At 40.1% G+C, this 16,335-nt stretch overlaps 1 protein-coding gene across 3 annotated transcripts in view; it reads right to left on the bottom strand.

Moving 5' to 3' along the window:
* Positions 1-1,102: 1,102 nt before the first annotated feature.
* The window catches only part of LOC132817118 (solute carrier family 40 member 1-like), a 65,898-nt gene continuing 50,665 nt past the window's right edge, over positions 1,103-16,335 (bottom strand). For all 3 annotated transcript variants that reach the window (XM_060827299.1, XM_060827300.1, XM_060827301.1), the window contains 3 exons: positions 15,543-15,770; positions 5,044-5,733; positions 1,103-1,523 (listed from right to left, as the gene is read on the bottom strand). In XM_060827299.1, the coding sequence (XP_060683282.1) occupies positions 1,198-1,523; positions 5,044-5,733; positions 15,543-15,770 (1,244 nt within the window). In that variant the 3' untranslated portion in view covers positions 1,103-1,197. The remainder of the gene's footprint in view (positions 1,524-5,043; positions 5,734-15,542; positions 15,771-16,335) is intronic.

The following is a 16,335-nucleotide window of genomic DNA, read 5'->3' as shown; positions in this document are numbered from 1 at the left end:
TGCACGGGTCCTCCATAAGATCAGCATCACTTGGGGCTGTGCCATCTTTCAAAGCCTGCTGTGCACCTGCAGGAATGCTGCCAATAGAAGTTGCCCGGATTGTTTGTGTTAGGAGTTAGGTATTACTGAAAATGGAAGTGGATGGCATAGCTATTACTATTGATGCAGGTGAGGAGAGAATGAGTAGCAGCAGAGGGCAAGCAGGGCTACTGGTGTCTTGGTTAGGGTGGGTGAGGGTGAATGGAAAGCATGAGCCTTTGTGAGAGGTGGAGAGAGGAGCTGAGATAGAATGCATACGAATACCAGGGGAAAGATGAAGGCATGTGCTGATGGAGTGGTGAAGGACATTTACCTTCTTCCTCCAGTGCCAGGGAGTCCTCCAGACAGCTGAGACTACTTTATAAAGGTGGCATCTTTAGACCAGATTGGTACGTCTGGTATTGTGGCCTCCAATGCCGGTCAAGCGGGAACAGGAAGCATCATCTTGTGCAGGAAGGCCTCGAGGTCATTGTCTCCATGGCTAGGTGCTAATTTCTCCCTAACTGCCGTGTCAGGAACAACCATCAGCAAACATGCAGAGAGCTCACGGCTGACAGTTGTTTGTCCAGGTACACAACTAGCTTTTAAAGAGGGCATAAGGGCACAGGATGCCTGTGAAATCCAGGATATCCACTGAGCAGCAAGTTGTTACAGAAACACGGTGTGGGAAGATGAGGTGAAAATCAGATGCAAGAGACGCCATGGCACATGGAAGGTAATTAATGTTGCGTGTTTAGTAGGCTATGAGTAGAAAACTCGCTAGCTATCACAGCGTGAAACCCTAACACAACTCCAACTTCGCCAAAATATATAAGATTCTACCCAGAATCTCCCTTTTTGGTAAAAATGTGCAGAAAATCAAATGTGCATGTACACACACACAAACTTTCACCTAATTTATTAGTCAAACTGTATCGGCAATTTTTAAGACAAAATAAGTTTTAAAAAACTCAGTCAAGTTATACTTAAACGATATTATTTTTAAATACTTTAGTTCTGTTACTGATTGTGTATTGCAGTCTCTGTCCTCAAGCTGAAATGAATTTTCATTAGTCTCCATGTTCTGGATTTTCACTGTAATACACCTTATAGAAACTGTTTTGTGATATTAACTTCTGTCAAATCCTCTAAACCAACACAAAAATCTACAACAGCCCATCAAAGGATAGATTCTGCTACAATCTTTGTATTTTTGCCATTCTCAGAGTGTTTTTCCTTCATACAAACACATTTGAATAAATCCTTTCCCAAAGTCTTTCTTGCAAAGCAAAAGAAAAGCAACCCACCCACTGAAACAAAGATCACAGACAGGATAACAAGAATACCAAAATGTTCGGGTGCCGGGATGATGATAACCATGACAAAGTGGAGAAGGTCCATAATACCATTCATGGAGCCCTGTACGCCATTTACAATTCCTCTTTTTGATTCATAAACCATTTCTTGGATAAGCTGTGTTACTGTCAGGTCAAAGCTCCACAAACCTAGAAAAAATATTTTTAAGTCAATGCCTGAATTAGGTTGAAGATGCCACATTGCCATTTGAGGACATCATGGGGCATTTTCTCCTGAAAAATCATCAAGTTATAAAGATGAAGGCAGACAGTTGAATATTTAACAATATCTTCTGAAAGCTTAAGTAAAAGATAACATAATACAATTCTGATATAATGCATTAGTTCTGTTCTGGTGTGAGCTCGTGTTATAAGAAAATTGCACAATAGCCACCCCATTTAAACTAATGGGGTCAGAATCGCATTCCAGCCAATATGGGTAAGGAAAATTTGTGTTCTACAAGTAAAGGTCTAAATTCTTTAATCATGTTAAAGCCAATTCGCGTTGAGGAAATATACATTATAGCAGAACCGACTGCTGAAAAAGCTCAGCAGGCCTGGCAGTGTCTGTGTGTATCTGCAGTTTTGAGGAAGGGGCACTTGATCCGTTACAATAACTCTGAATTCTCTCCACAAATGCTGCCAGACCTGCTGAGCTTTTAAAAAAATTTCTATTTTTGTCTCTGATTTACAGCATCCGTTATTCTTTCAGTTTTTATATAATATGACCCTGTTAAAGTGGAGGAAGAAATTTTGTGTGGTTAAGTCACTGCACTGAGTTGATAATAGTTAGCCATAAGATTCTGAATGAATGCATGCTTAAGCTGAGTGCATTGTTACAGGCTCATTCTAATGCAGCTTGTTTTTGAAGATGAAGATTATACTGATGGGAAAGAGGAGAAAAAAGACATACATGCATAACCTTAGAACGTAGATAGAACACAGAACACAGAACTGTACTGCACAGAAATGGCCCCTCCAGTCCACAATGTTGTGCTGGACATGATGAACTGGGGTGGTTTTGAACATCTGGATTTCCAGTCCAGTGATACTACCATTGCAGCATCACCTTTTTTGGTTCCTAATTTTGTTTCTAGACTATTAGACCTTCATTTAACAGTAAATTCTTTGAACCTATGAGGTCTATTGACATTTATATTCCTGTTGCAATTACAACTGTAAAGTCCCCTCTTTCTTTAACTGGATGCTTTTCACTGAATAAAGTGTATCGTCTTATTGTTCAAATGTATTGACTAGATTGCCAGTTTGACGCAAGAAAAACTTAAGCACGTGTGCAAACAGGTTTGTACTACTTTTATAAACATTTTGTTGGTGATTACAGTCTAACTTGAAAGTGTACTTTGCTGTTGCAAATGCTTTTTTTTTACACAGTGAGTTGTTAAGATCTGGAATTTAAAGTCCGGGCATGTGGTGAAGGTGGACTGAATCCGTTCTTTCAAAAGGGAATTGGATAATTATCTGAAGAAGAAACAAAATGTAGGACTACAGAGAAAATGTGGGTGAGTGGAACGTGCTGAGTTGCTCTTCCAGGGAATTAGCACAGGCACATCAAGCCAAATGGTACCCTTCTGTGTTATAAAGATTCTATGATTTCCAAATAAAAACTGTTGGGAGTTAAAATCTCTTGGGAATTAATTTTAAGAGTGAAATGTAACAATGATTTAGAAATGTTGTCTCCACAAGTTCTACATGAATACTGTTACTTACTGCTGAGAAAGGTGTGACTTGAGTTTCATACATTTCTCAACATTTGCAATAAAACACCAGTTTTATTAGTGTGCCAGTAAAATGTCATAAAAATAAAATCTGTGGAGATAATTTTATGTAACTGTGGCATTTATTTACCCACCTGAATAGAAATAGCTATATATTTCCAGTAACATAGAAAAAAAATGTAGTTTACCATTGCAAGGGATTGAAATTTGTGTCAAAAGTTTTCCAATGGAAAAGTTATAAGAGAAAAGACATGAGCTTCTTTCCACTAGATTTCCTAGTGGTTCTTTTCTACCTTACTAGAAGTTCAATGAATCCCCAACAGGAAAGAGGAAGGTGGTAGCAAATCCACCTAACGCATTCTTTGCCTGTTGTTAGGAATCAGCAGACAAGAAATAACTTGACAGTGTTTAAGAAAGTCTGATGATGTTACAGAAAGACACGGACAATTATTGTTGAACTTTGTTTGCCTCTCCGAATCACATTTCTTGATAATCTTCCTCTCTTAAATTTCTTATTCCCAAGTGCTATTTCCTCTTTGAGTACTGAGAAATTTAAATTCAAATCACTGAACTAAATCCACAGATAAAACATCAACAAAACTAGCATCAATAATTGTAATCATCAAACTATCAAATTACCATAAAATGTCAACTGGTTGACTATATTCTTTAGGAATTTAAATTTGCCATCTTTATTCAGTGTGATCTATATGTAATTCCCAGCACGCTGTAGGGGCAGCATGGTCGCTCAGTGGTTAGCACCGCTGCCTCACAGCACCAGGGTCCTAGGTTCGATTCCAGCCTCGGGTGACTGTCTGTGTGGAGTTTGCACATTCTCCCCGTGGGTTTGTGGGTTTTCTCTGGGTGCTCCGGTTTCCTCCCACAGTCCAAAGATGTGAAGGTTAGGTGAATTGGCCATGCTAAATTGCCCACAGTGTTAGGTGCATTAGTCAGAGGGTAAGTGGGTCTGTGTGGACTGGTTGGGCCGAAGAGCCTGTTTCCATACTGTAGGGAATCTAATCTAATCTAATACATTGCTGACTCTGACTGAAACAGCTTAGCAAACTATCAGAAGGCAGATCAACACCAGATTCTCAAGACTAGCTGGGATGGGTAATAATTGCTGGTCTAATCAGCAACATGCACACATCATATGAATGAATAAAAGGATCCTCTGACTTCATCTTGCCTTACTTCTATTGTCAATATCTTTTTTATTTACCCCTATTTCCAAAGTTATAACTCTATCCTGACATTTTCTCCTCTCTTTTTGCTTTTCACAAGATGACCTTTCTGTGAATTCCAACCAACAAATAAGAGTGGCAGAAGCCAGGGAATGAGATCCAACCAATGTCTTAATCATCACACCAATGTCCGCATTATCCCAGAACAGATCAACCACAATCTAACTCAATGGGGGAACAGGCTTGAAGACCTCTGTGCCCTGTTCCTGGATCCTATTACAGGGCAGTTAGAATACTTGAAGGAGTTGGCAGTAAGAATATTTTTAAATGTTTGGTACAGCCAAAAGCATTAGGCAGGTGAACATGCCAAATAAAAGCTCATTTGGTAGAGGCAAACAAACAGCTGCAATAGAAAGAGTAGAGGTGCAAAAGAATGTGAAATACCAAACAAAAAGGTGAGATGTAGTACTGCTAATAAGGATAGCATCTCCAATTGTCCTTGAAATATTAGTAGTGAGTGACCACCTTGAACCATAACAGTGTAAGTCATAGGCATATCCACAATGCTATGTTACAACTACACACATTTTTTGGAATGCTTCCTTATTATGTTAACATGGATTTGCAACACTGTTACTTCTCATGAATCATCCATATATTGTACATTCCTGATGTCCTTAAATGTGCATAACATTTATACTGTGATAAACATATAAGGTGTAATCAAGCTACTTTCTTAATATTACCTACCAACTCTTGCTGAAACAGCACCAGCAAAAAATAGTGCTATGGAAAGATATTCCTTTGTTTCTGTGAAATTCGTCAGGTTGGTTGGTAGTTGCGAAGATACGTTATATCGAACATCTTTGTAAATGAAAGACTGTTTAGTGACAGATGTATTCAAAACGTTAGTGGGAAAGATGGTAGTTGTATAGTTTTCCAGCTGATCCGATGCACTTGAATATAGAGGTGCACTCAAAACAAGTGGGCTTCCAGGAGCAAACACAGATGCAACACATAGTGTAAGGCAAGTGATCTGTGCAATACTTGAGAAACATCCAGTGTGAATAAGGCCGCAATATTTTCTCAATATAGTGAAAAACATAGTTCCTATTAGTCCTGTAACAGCAGACAGTGCCACCATCATGCTAATTACAGAACTGCTTATTCCTTGTGCATAAGCATACCCTACAGTAATTCCATCAAATCCTAGTACTGTCATGTAAAGAAATGAAAGACCCAATGCAGCAAGAAACATTGGTTGCTTATAATAGATAATCCAACCGTCTCGGAATGTCCTGATTCCAGAAACTAGAATGCCTTTGATACAGCCTGTTTCCTTGTCATTTTGATTTGTACAGTTATTATTAACCAGCTCATCCTCAACTGAAACTGCAGCGGAGGTCATTCTTCCATCTTTAAAAGCAGTCTGATTTCTTTCTGAAATAGCAAAAACAATGCAAAGCAAGGGAATGTTCCAGAAAATTGAGAAAGTGCAAAATCAATATGCATATTTGCACACTATAACTTGAAAAATGTTAAGTTTAAAAACTAAAGTCTAAGTTTAAGACTAAAGTCATCATTATGCAGTGATGTTTAAATCATTTTGTCTTGAACAGTCAACTATGCATATCCCACCCACAATTTTCCAATGGAGTTTCTCATTCTTGGCATTATACTTCAGGTAGGTATCAGTGAAATCTGTGTTTCCTCTCATGGAGGAGCTCAAGAAGAAATTACAGCCACACCATTCAGGATTGAAACCAGGAAGTACTACTTCACTAAATAAAAAGCAGAAATCTGGAACTCTCTCAAAAAAGTTGTAGATGCTGTAAGCTTACAAGGCAGATGGTCTTTTTTTTTGTTATACAAGGATACCAACAGATATGGGTCAAAGGTGGATCAATTGGGTTGAGGTACAGATCAGCCATGATCTAACTCTGGCTTGTCTAACAGGCTCATTCCTGATGAAGGACTCCTGCCCGAAACATCGATTTCCCTGCTCCTCAGATGCTGTCTGACCTGCTGTGCTTTTCCAGCACTACTCTAATCTTGATTCTGATCTGCAGTCCTCCCTTTTGCCTTGTCCAACAGGCAGCCCAACAAACGGTCCTATCTGTTCTGCCAATTGGGTTCTGAATGCAGGAAGTACAGCTGGAAGATTCTGCAAGGAGATGTTCCTCCAATCAGATGTCACTTCTCTCCTGGGTTTTTTTTGCTGCTAATAGGCTCATTAGTAAACCTATCAGCAGCAAAAGTAGGAGACTAACTGATTCTGATTGGAGGAGGAGACAGGGGTCACTGAATCGAAGAGTGTGATAGTATCCGAGGAGTAGGAGAGAGGACATTTCGAGCGTAAGCTCTTCATCCGAGTCACTGAGTTCAGGCTGAGGTCTTCAGAGCACAAGGGGCAACAGAGGATGGGGAAGAAAGTGAGAGAGGAAAGCAGAGGGAGGGCAAGAATTTCTGTAAGAGAGGCAGAGTGTGAGACTGAAGCAGAAGAAGAGTGAGTGAGTGTGAGTGTGTGAGAGAGAGAGGGAGGCTGGGAGGGATAGTGGATGAGTGTAGGAATGTGGAGAGTATGTGTGTTTTTTTCTGAAACTCTTGTTTCCTGTTCAGCCAAGTCACATGTCTTTTTGATTTACTCACCAGCTCTAATCTCTGCCCACTCCCAGCACGTGAAAAAATTAGATAATTCTGATCTAATAAACAAGCCCATGCAAGAGAATGCTCTGAGAAGGTAGTACTGCTGCAAATTGCAGAGGGTGGGCAATCATGGAGGAAAGGATCTTGGGTAATCCCAGATGGAGAACAGGAAAGATTTCTGGCTGTAATAGGGTCCTCCTTCTTTTGAGGTATTTGAGATATGGGAAGTAATTTTCTCGAATTCCAGGAGCAGCAATTACTGTTTTATATACTGTTGCATTGTTTTGGAACTTTGGAGAAAAAAAAGTCAAAACAACGGCACTTTTAAAAGGGAGAGGAACAGACAAAGGCAGCACATGGTGAGGTCAGTGTAGGGGAGAGAGAAGAAACCCACACTGCTAACTAACACAGCAGTGAACCTGCACAGTTACTGCCTTTGCTGTTTGAATTCATGTATCGCTGGACATCAGAGTGCATCTGGGAAAATGAACAAACAGTGAAATTCACAACTAATCTTGGAGGAACCTATTTGGAAGATGTCACAGCACAGAGGCAGATAAGTGAATAGTTTTAAGTATGGCCTTGGAGCGTCTGCAGTAGTGAGTAGAGTGGGTTCTTTCTTGATTATATATTTATTGAGATATGTCTCTTGATTAAACTTAAAAATATAAGCCATAAGTATTAGGTTAGCCTGGAGCAGTATTTTGTTGAGGAATAAGACGGGGCTATTTTCTGGGTCTGTAGACTGTGAAGAAGCAAAAATTGTCTTTAGAAGGAGTGATAGGCTCTTCTTGTGGGATGTGGAAGTTTAGGGAGAGTTTACGTGTTACAGAGGATTATAGCTGCAATAAATGCCGTTGGTTGCCAATCCTATGAGATCGAATGGATCAGTTGGAGCGACAGTTCGAAGCAATGAGGAATTTACAAGAGCAAGGGCATGTGATGGATGGCAGTTGTAGGAATGGAGAAAAGTCGCAGATGCAGTCACATCGATGGGTTAACTCTAGGAAAGGGAAGAGAGGTAAGCAGGTAATGCAGGAGTCTTCTGTGGCAATCCCCATTTCAGACAAGTATGTTGTTTTGGAAAACATAGGGGCTGATGGATTCTCAGGGGAATGTAGCACAAACAGGAAAGATTTTGGTATTGAAACTGGCGCTAATGCAATGAGCGATACATTGGGTTCCAAGGGATCGATTACGTTAGGGGACTCTCTAGTCCAAGGCACAGACAGACGTTTCTGTGGGCAGCAGCAAAAGATCAGAATGGTGTTGCTTCCTTGGTGCCAGGATCAAGGTTTTATCAGAGAGGGTGCAGAATGTTCTCAAAGGGGAAGAGGGGCCAGCAGGAGGTCACTGTACACTTTGGAACCAACAACATAGGAAGGGAAAAGGATGAGATTCTGAAGAGAGAATATAGAGAGTTAGGCAGGAATTTAAAAAGATGGTCCTCAAGAGTAGTAATATCTGGATTACTCCTGGTGCTACGAGCTAGTGAGGGTAGGAATAGGAGAACAGAGCAGATGAATGCACAACTGAGGAGCTGATGTATGGGTGAAGGATTCACATTTTTGAATCATTAGAATCTCTTCCAGGGTAGAAGTGACCTGTACAAGAAGGATGGATTGCACCTAAATTGGAAGGGGAGGGAGATTTGCTAAAGCTACTTGGGAGGATTTAAACTAGTAAGGTGAGGGTGGGGGTGTGGGGGAGGGATGGGACCCGGAGAGATAGTGAGGAAAGAGATGAGTCTGAGACTGGTACAGTTGAGAAAAAAAGCAAGTCGAACAGTCAGGGCAGGCAGGGACAAAGCAGAGAACAAGGTAGGACTGATAAATTAAACTGCATTTATTTCAAAGCAAGGGGCCTAACAGGGAAGGCAGATGAACTCAGGGCATGGTTAGGAACATGGGACTGGGATATCAATTACAGAAACATGGCTCGGGGATGGACAGAACTGGCAGCTTAATGTTCCGGGATACAAATGCTACAGGAAGAAAGGAGGGCGAGTGGCATTTTTAAAAAGGGATAGTATTACAGATAGTACTGAGGGAGGATATTCCCGGAAATACATCCAGGGAAGTTACTTGGGTGGAACTGAGAAATGAGAAAGAACTGATCACCTTATTGGGATTGTATTATAGACCCCGTAATAGTCAGAGGGAAATCGAGAAACAAACTTGTAAGGATATCTCAGTTATTTGTAAGAATAATAGGATAGTTATGGTAGGGGATTGTAACTTTCCAAACATAGACTGGTACTGCCATAGTGTTAAGGTTTTAGATGGAGAGGAATTTGTTAAGTGTGTACAAGAAAGTTTTCAGATTCAGTATGTGGATATACCTACTAGAAAAGGTGCAAAACTTGACCTACTTGTGGGAAATAAGGCAGGGTAGGTCACTGAGTGGGGGAGCACTTTGGGGCCAGCGACCATAATTCTACTAGTTTTAAAATGGTGATGGAAAAAGATAGACCAGATCCAAAGTTGAAGTTCCACATTGGAGAAAGGCCAATTTTGACAGTATTAGGCAAGAACTTTCAAAAGCTGATTGGGGCAGATGCTTGCAGGTAAAGGGACGTCTGGAAAATGGGAAGCCTTCAGAAATGAGATAATAAGAGTGCAGAGGCAGTATATTCCAGTCAGGATGAAAGGAAAGGCTGGTAGGTATAGGGAATGCTGGATGACGAGAGAAAGTGAGGGTTTGGTTAAGAAAAAGAAAGAAACATATGTCAGGTATAGACAGGATAGATCGAGTGAATCCTTAGAAGAGTATAAAGGCAGGAGGAGTATATGTAAGAAGGAAATCAAAAGGAGAAAAAGGGGACATGAGATAGCTTTGGCAAATAGAATTAAGGAGAATCCAAAGGGTTTTTACAAATATATTAAGGACAAAAGGGTAACTAGGGAGAAAATAGAGCCCCTCAAAGATCAGCAAGACAGCCTTTGTGTGGAGCCGCAGGAGATGGGGGAGATACTAAATAAGTATGTTGCATCAGTGTTTACTATGGAAAAGGTCATGGAAGGTATAAAAGGTAGGGAAATAAATGGTGACATGTTGAAAAATGCCCATATTACAGAGGAGGAAGTGCTGGATGTCTTGAAATGAATAAAAGTGGAGAAATCCCCAGGACCTGATCAGGAGTTGTCTAGAATGCTGTGGGAAGCTCGGAAAGTGATTACTGGCCCCTTCCTGAGATGATTGATAGTTACAGGTGAGGTGCTGGAAGACTGGATGTTGGTTAAAGTGGTGCCACTATTTAAGAAAGGTGCTAAGGACAAGCCAAGGAACCATAGCTGCAAATGTGTTGCTGGTCAAAGCACAGCAGGTTAGGCAGCATCTCAGGAATAGAGAATTCGACGTTTCGAGCATAAGCCCTTCATCAGGGCTTATGCTCGAAACGTCGAATTCTCTATTCCTGAGATGCTGCCTAACCTGCTGTGCTTTGACCAGCAACACATTTGCAGCTGTGATCTCCAGCATCTGCAGACCTCATTTTTTACTCAAGGAACCATAGACCAGTGAGCCTGAAGTCTGTGGTGGGCAAGTTGTTGGAGGGAACCCTGAGGGACAGGATGTACATATATTTGGAAAGGCAAGGACTGATTAGGGATAGTCAACATGGCTTTGTGCATGGGAAATTATGTCTCACAAACTTGATTGAGTTTTTTGAAGCAGTAACAAGGAGGATTGATGAGTGCTGAGCAGTGATCTGTCTGGACTTCAGTAAGATGTTCGACTAGGTTCCTTGTGGGAGACTGGTTAGCAAGGTTAAATCTCATGGAATACAGGGAGAACTAGCCATTTGGATACAGAACTGGCTCAAAGGTAGAAGATAAAGGGTAGTGGTAGAGGGTCGTTTTTCAGACTGGAGGCCTGTGACCAGTGGAATGCCACAAGGATCGGTGCTGGGTCCACTGCTTTTGTCATTTATATAAATGATTTGGATGTAAGCATAACAAATCTAGTTAGTAAGTTTGCAGAGGGCACCAAAATTGCAGATGTACTGGGCAGTGAAGGTGGTTACCTTGGGTTACAACGGGATCTTGATCAGACGAGCCAATGGGTTAAGGAGTGGCAGATGGAGTTTAGTTTAGATAAATGCGAGGTGCTGTATTTTGAGAAAGCAAATCTTAGTAGGACTTATACACTTAATGGTAAGGTCCTGGGGAGTGTTGCTGAACAAAGAGACCTTGGAGTGCAGATTCATAGCTCCTTGAAAGTGGAGTCGCAGGTAGATAGGATAGCGAAGAAGTCATTTGGTATGCTTTCCTTTATTGGTCAGAGTATTGAGTACAGAAGTTGAGAGGTCATGTTGTGGCTGTACAGGACATTGGTTAGAACACTTTGGAATATTGCATGCAATTCTGGTCTCCTTCCTATCAGAATGATGTTGTGAAGCTTGAAAGGGTTCAGAAAAGATTTACAAGGATGTTGCCAGGGTTGCAGGATTTGAGCTATAATGAGAGGTTGAATAGGCTCAGGCTGTTTTTCTTGGAACATCGGAGGCTGAGGGGTGACCTTATAGAGGTTTATAAAATCATGAGGGCATGCGTAGGGTAAATTGACAAGGTCTTTCCACTGGTGTAGTGCAGTCCAGAACCAGAGGGCATAGGTTTAGGGTGAGAGAGGAAAGATATAAAGACCCAAGGGGGCAACCTTTTCATGCAGAGATTGGTGCATATGTGGATAGACTGCCAGAGGAAGTGAAGGCTGGTACAATTGCAACATTTAAAGGCATCTGGATGGCTATATGAATAGGAAGGCTTTGGAGGGATATGGGCTGGGTGCTAGCAGGTGGGACTAGATTGGGTTGGGATATCTGGTTGACATGGATGAGTTGGACCAAAGGGTCTGTTTCTGTGCTGTACATCTCTATGACTCTAATTTACAAATAAAGATTTTGAAGCTGACATTCAGAATTAATTAGAAAATTGCCTGCTGCTTCCCTGTCACAATTACAACAAATGCAGGAGCAGGTGAGTAGGCCTGGGAGATGTGCTCATTTTACACACTCATCATCCCTGCTTCTGCAAAGCAATTCAGAGAAGGACAAAATTCTGCCCTTTCTGTTGAATAGAGTATCCAACAGCACAAAGGCATTGAAAAGAAGTAAGGAGGCAAGTGGCACATACAACAGCTAACCCAAATATGGAAAACAGCACTGCGTGACAGTGTACTGGTTATTCAGAAAGAAACAGCAAACAATTCTGAAAGATACATTGACTCGGTTATGTTTACTAAGTATGGAACTGCACAATAATTATCCCATGGAGTACAAGCACTGAATAATAATGGCATGATAAACCAAACTGGACAATAGCAGAGAGGTCAAAAGGAAGAGTGAACCAGTCAATTATAGATGTTGTCACTTGAGACTTTGGTTAGACTGCTTCAATGCTGGAGGAAGATGGAAGTCAGACTGAAATGTTCCAACTGTGATTTTGAGAGCAATAGACACAGAACTAGGAGTTAATAACATGGAAGATCTCAGAGAGGTTACGGAGAGATATAACAAAGCAAGACTGTTTTGACATCGGTATTAAAAATGGTTTTGAAAGGCATAGGATGATTTCTCAAGAAGTGCCTAGCAGTGAATGGATTCAGGAAGCAGAACTGGGGGCTTATGGAGGATAACATCTTCAAAACGCCAGAGAGATTCAGTGGATGACATTCTTTCTTCTTCCAGCATAAAACTAGCTTCTCTGTAAATGCATTATCATCACTTCAAGTAATTCCACAATCCGACTCACATTTCTCCTGAATTCTCGATTAAGTTTATTAATTGCTACTTTATACGGTTCTCAGTTTCAAACTCCCTCCAAAATTGAAAGATTTTCTCTGTATGTATCTTACTAAAGCCCTTCATAATATTAATCTATCATAATTATAATATAATCTATCAGCTCCTCTCTTAGCCTCTTCTTTTCTGGAAAAGGAAACATTTTCACGTTTTGTTGCTGGTTGTTCTGTCTCAATTTTGATATCATCCTTACAATTTTCTTTGGACTTTCTTAAAAATATCTGTATGCTTTTTATGGCATGGAGGCCCATGGAAATGGGAGGAGTTCAAAGATGCAATTTTTGATGGACAAAATGAACCTGAAATATCCTTGCCCTCCAAAGATAACTCGAGTCAGAGTCATACAGCACGGAAACAGACTGTTTGGTTCAATGCATCTGCACCAACCAGCTATCCCAATTTGTCCCATTTGCTATAATTTGGCGCATATCCCTCTAAACCCTTCCTATTCATATATCCATCTAGATGCCCTTCAAATGTTGTAATTGTACCCACCTCCACCAGTTCCACTGGCAGCTCATTCTATCCATGCACCACCCTCTGGATGATAAAACTACCTCTCAGATCCTTTGTAAAATCCTTAAACACAGGTGAGGTGCCAGATGACTGGAGGGTTGCTCATGTTGTACCCCTGTACAAGAAGGGTAGTGGGATATACCAGGTAACTACAGACCAGAGAGCCTGACATCAGTGTTGGGAAAGTTATTGGAGAAGATACTAAGGGATAAAATCTATTATATTTGGAAAAGAATGGCCTTATCATGATTTTGTGTGGAGTAGATCATGCCTTACCAACTTAATAGAGTTCTTTGAGGAAGTGACCAAGTTGATAGATGAAGGAAGGGCTGTAGATGTCATATACATGAACTTTAATAAGGCGTTTAATAAGGTTCCCCACGGTAAACTAATGGAGAAAGTGAAGTCACATGGTGTGCAGGGTGTTCTAGCAGTAGATAAAAAACTGGTTGAGCAATAGGAGACAGAGAGTAATAGTTGAAGGGAGTTTCTTGAAATGGGGAAAAGTGACCAGTGATGTTCCGCAGGGATCAGTGCAGGGGCCACTGTTGTTTGTAATATACATAAATGATCTGGAAGCCGGCATTGTTGGTCTGATCAGTAAGTTTGCAGATGACACGAAGATTGGTGGAGTAGCAGAAAGCATAGGAGACTGTCAAAGAATACAGGAGAATATAGATAGATTGGAGAGTTGGGGGGGAGGGGGTATTGGCATATGGAGTTCAATCCAGGCAAATGTGAGGTGATGCAGTTTGGGAAGTCTAATTCTCGAGTGAACTACAGCATAAACGGAAGAGCCTTGGGAAAAGTTGATAAGCAGAGAGATCTGGGACTTCAGGTCCATTATACCCTGAAGGTGGCAGCACAGATGGATAGAGTGGTCAAGAAGGCATATGGTATGCTTGCCTTCATCAGACTGGGTATTGAGTATAAGTGCTGGAAGGTGACGTTAAAATTGTACAAGATTTTTGATTTATCCGCATTTAGAATACTTTGTACAGTTCTGGTCACCACATTACCAAAAGGATGTGGATGCTTTGGGGAGGGTGCAGAGAAGGTTTACGAGGATGTTGCCTGGTATGGAAGGTGCTAGCTATGAAGAGAGGTTGAATAGGTTAGGACTGTTTTTATTAGAAAAAAGGAGATTGAGGGGGGACCTGATTGAGGTCTACAAAATCATGAAGAGTATAGACAGGGTAAATAAAAATAAGATTTTTCCCAGGGTGAGGGATTCAATAATGAGAGGTCACACATTCAAGGTAAGAGGTGAAAAGTTTAAGGGGGATATACGCAGCAAATACTTTACACAGAGGGTGGTAGGTGCCTGGAATGTGTTGCCAGCAAAGATAGAGGCAGATTCATTTAAAGTGCGTCTGGACAGATGCATGAGTAGGTGGGGAGCAGAGAGATACAGATCTTAGGAATTGGGCGACAGGTTTAGACAGTACATTTGGATTGACTCAGGTTTGGAGGGCCAAACAGCCTGATCCTAGGCTGTAAATTTTCTTTGTTCTTCTATCCTTTCTAAATCTTTCCCCTCTTGTTTTAAATCCATGCCCTCTAATTTTGGACTTCCCCACCTGAGGAAAAAGACCATGGCTATTCATCCTATCCAAGTCCCTCATGATGTTATAAACCTCTAGTTTGGAGTAATTGCTGATTTTGGGTAAGGGAGTGATGGTATAGATGATAACTATGTAATTTCTGCATGTAGAAGGCAACAACATCAGTGAAAGAACATCAGAAACTAAAGAAACATGCATAAAATTTCTGGGAGGCTTTTCTGAAATAGAAATTAGCATAACACCCAGAGGAATACCTAAAAAGTGATTTCTGACCATTATCTACCAAAATTATAACAAGAAATCAAGAAATCCCATAGATATTCACTTCCATAACAGGGAACTAATTCCTATTGCTCTTTGGGATTGAGAATCATTTTGGTTAAGACTTCTGACAGAATTACTTGAAATATATTACAAAAGTTCACCTGCAATACTGGCTTACTATCTGTGCTATAATGACAAAAATAGGCATTCTTGTTTTTACAACAGGCATTCTTGCTTTTTCAATCAGAGGTAGTCTGTCATCAGTCTGCAATCAGTGCCAGAGAACATACAGTTTCCATAAACTATTATTATTTAAACAATTCAGTACTTGATTTTAAATAATATCATTTTCTGATTAAATGTTTTTAACGAGTGAATTCAAGAAAAAAAATTGTGCAAATACAACTGATTATAGAATTATTTTAGTTACAGTGTCTTTTTCAAATGATTTCTCATACCTGAAACTTCTTCCTCCTTCTTCTGGTTATCACCTTTTTTTGCAAGTCCTGGAGTCATTTTATATATTTTTTGCAGCAACAAATATTCAAAACACATGGAGAACAAATTCCAACCAGCTATAAAACCACATCCAACTACAGAAAATGTGTTAGCCATAATGTGGCCCACGGCCATCGGTGAAAGCAGTTTGCTGAGAAGATCAATTTGCCTCAATGTAGCATTCATGCCTACAAAAGCAAACGCAGGTCTTGGTTCGATAATCTTTGTGTATGTATAATATTCTATATTGTGTTCACACTAATAACTAATAAAATTCAGATTTCAAACTTCTGAGAAAAGTTGAATGATCAGGATCATATTCTTACACTGAACTTGTTTTCACATAAAAGCAGAATTTTCCTTATCTATGACAGCTGTTGGCTACTAAAAAGACGTGTATTAAATCCACTTGAAATTTTTGTATAAAATCCCTTAACTGGTAAAATTTGTTTAAACATTTTGTTGAATGGTCCACACCTGAAATGCCAATAACGTAATTTTACAGATGTTGACTGATCAGCTGGAAATTTACATTTTCAGCTTTTATTTTAGATTTCTGGTATTCGCAGTTTTCCTTTTTTTATTTTATTCAATGTTAAGCATTGGATTTTGAAAGATTTGTAACTTAAAATATTTCAAAAAAGGTGATAAAAAATATATTGGATGTGCTAATTTAGGATCAATCTTAAAGCAAACAAAAATGTGTTTGAAAACAATATTAAGACTGTAAAAATATTCATTTGGCAGATTTCA

This window comes from Hemiscyllium ocellatum, chromosome 7 (assembly GCF_020745735.1).
Source record: "Hemiscyllium ocellatum isolate sHemOce1 chromosome 7, sHemOce1.pat.X.cur, whole genome shotgun sequence".
NCBI classification, from domain to species: Eukaryota; Metazoa; Chordata; class Chondrichthyes; order Orectolobiformes; family Hemiscylliidae; genus Hemiscyllium; species Hemiscyllium ocellatum.
Note: the sequence above shows the minus strand (reverse complement) of the source record. Positions and strands in the feature narration are given on the sequence as shown.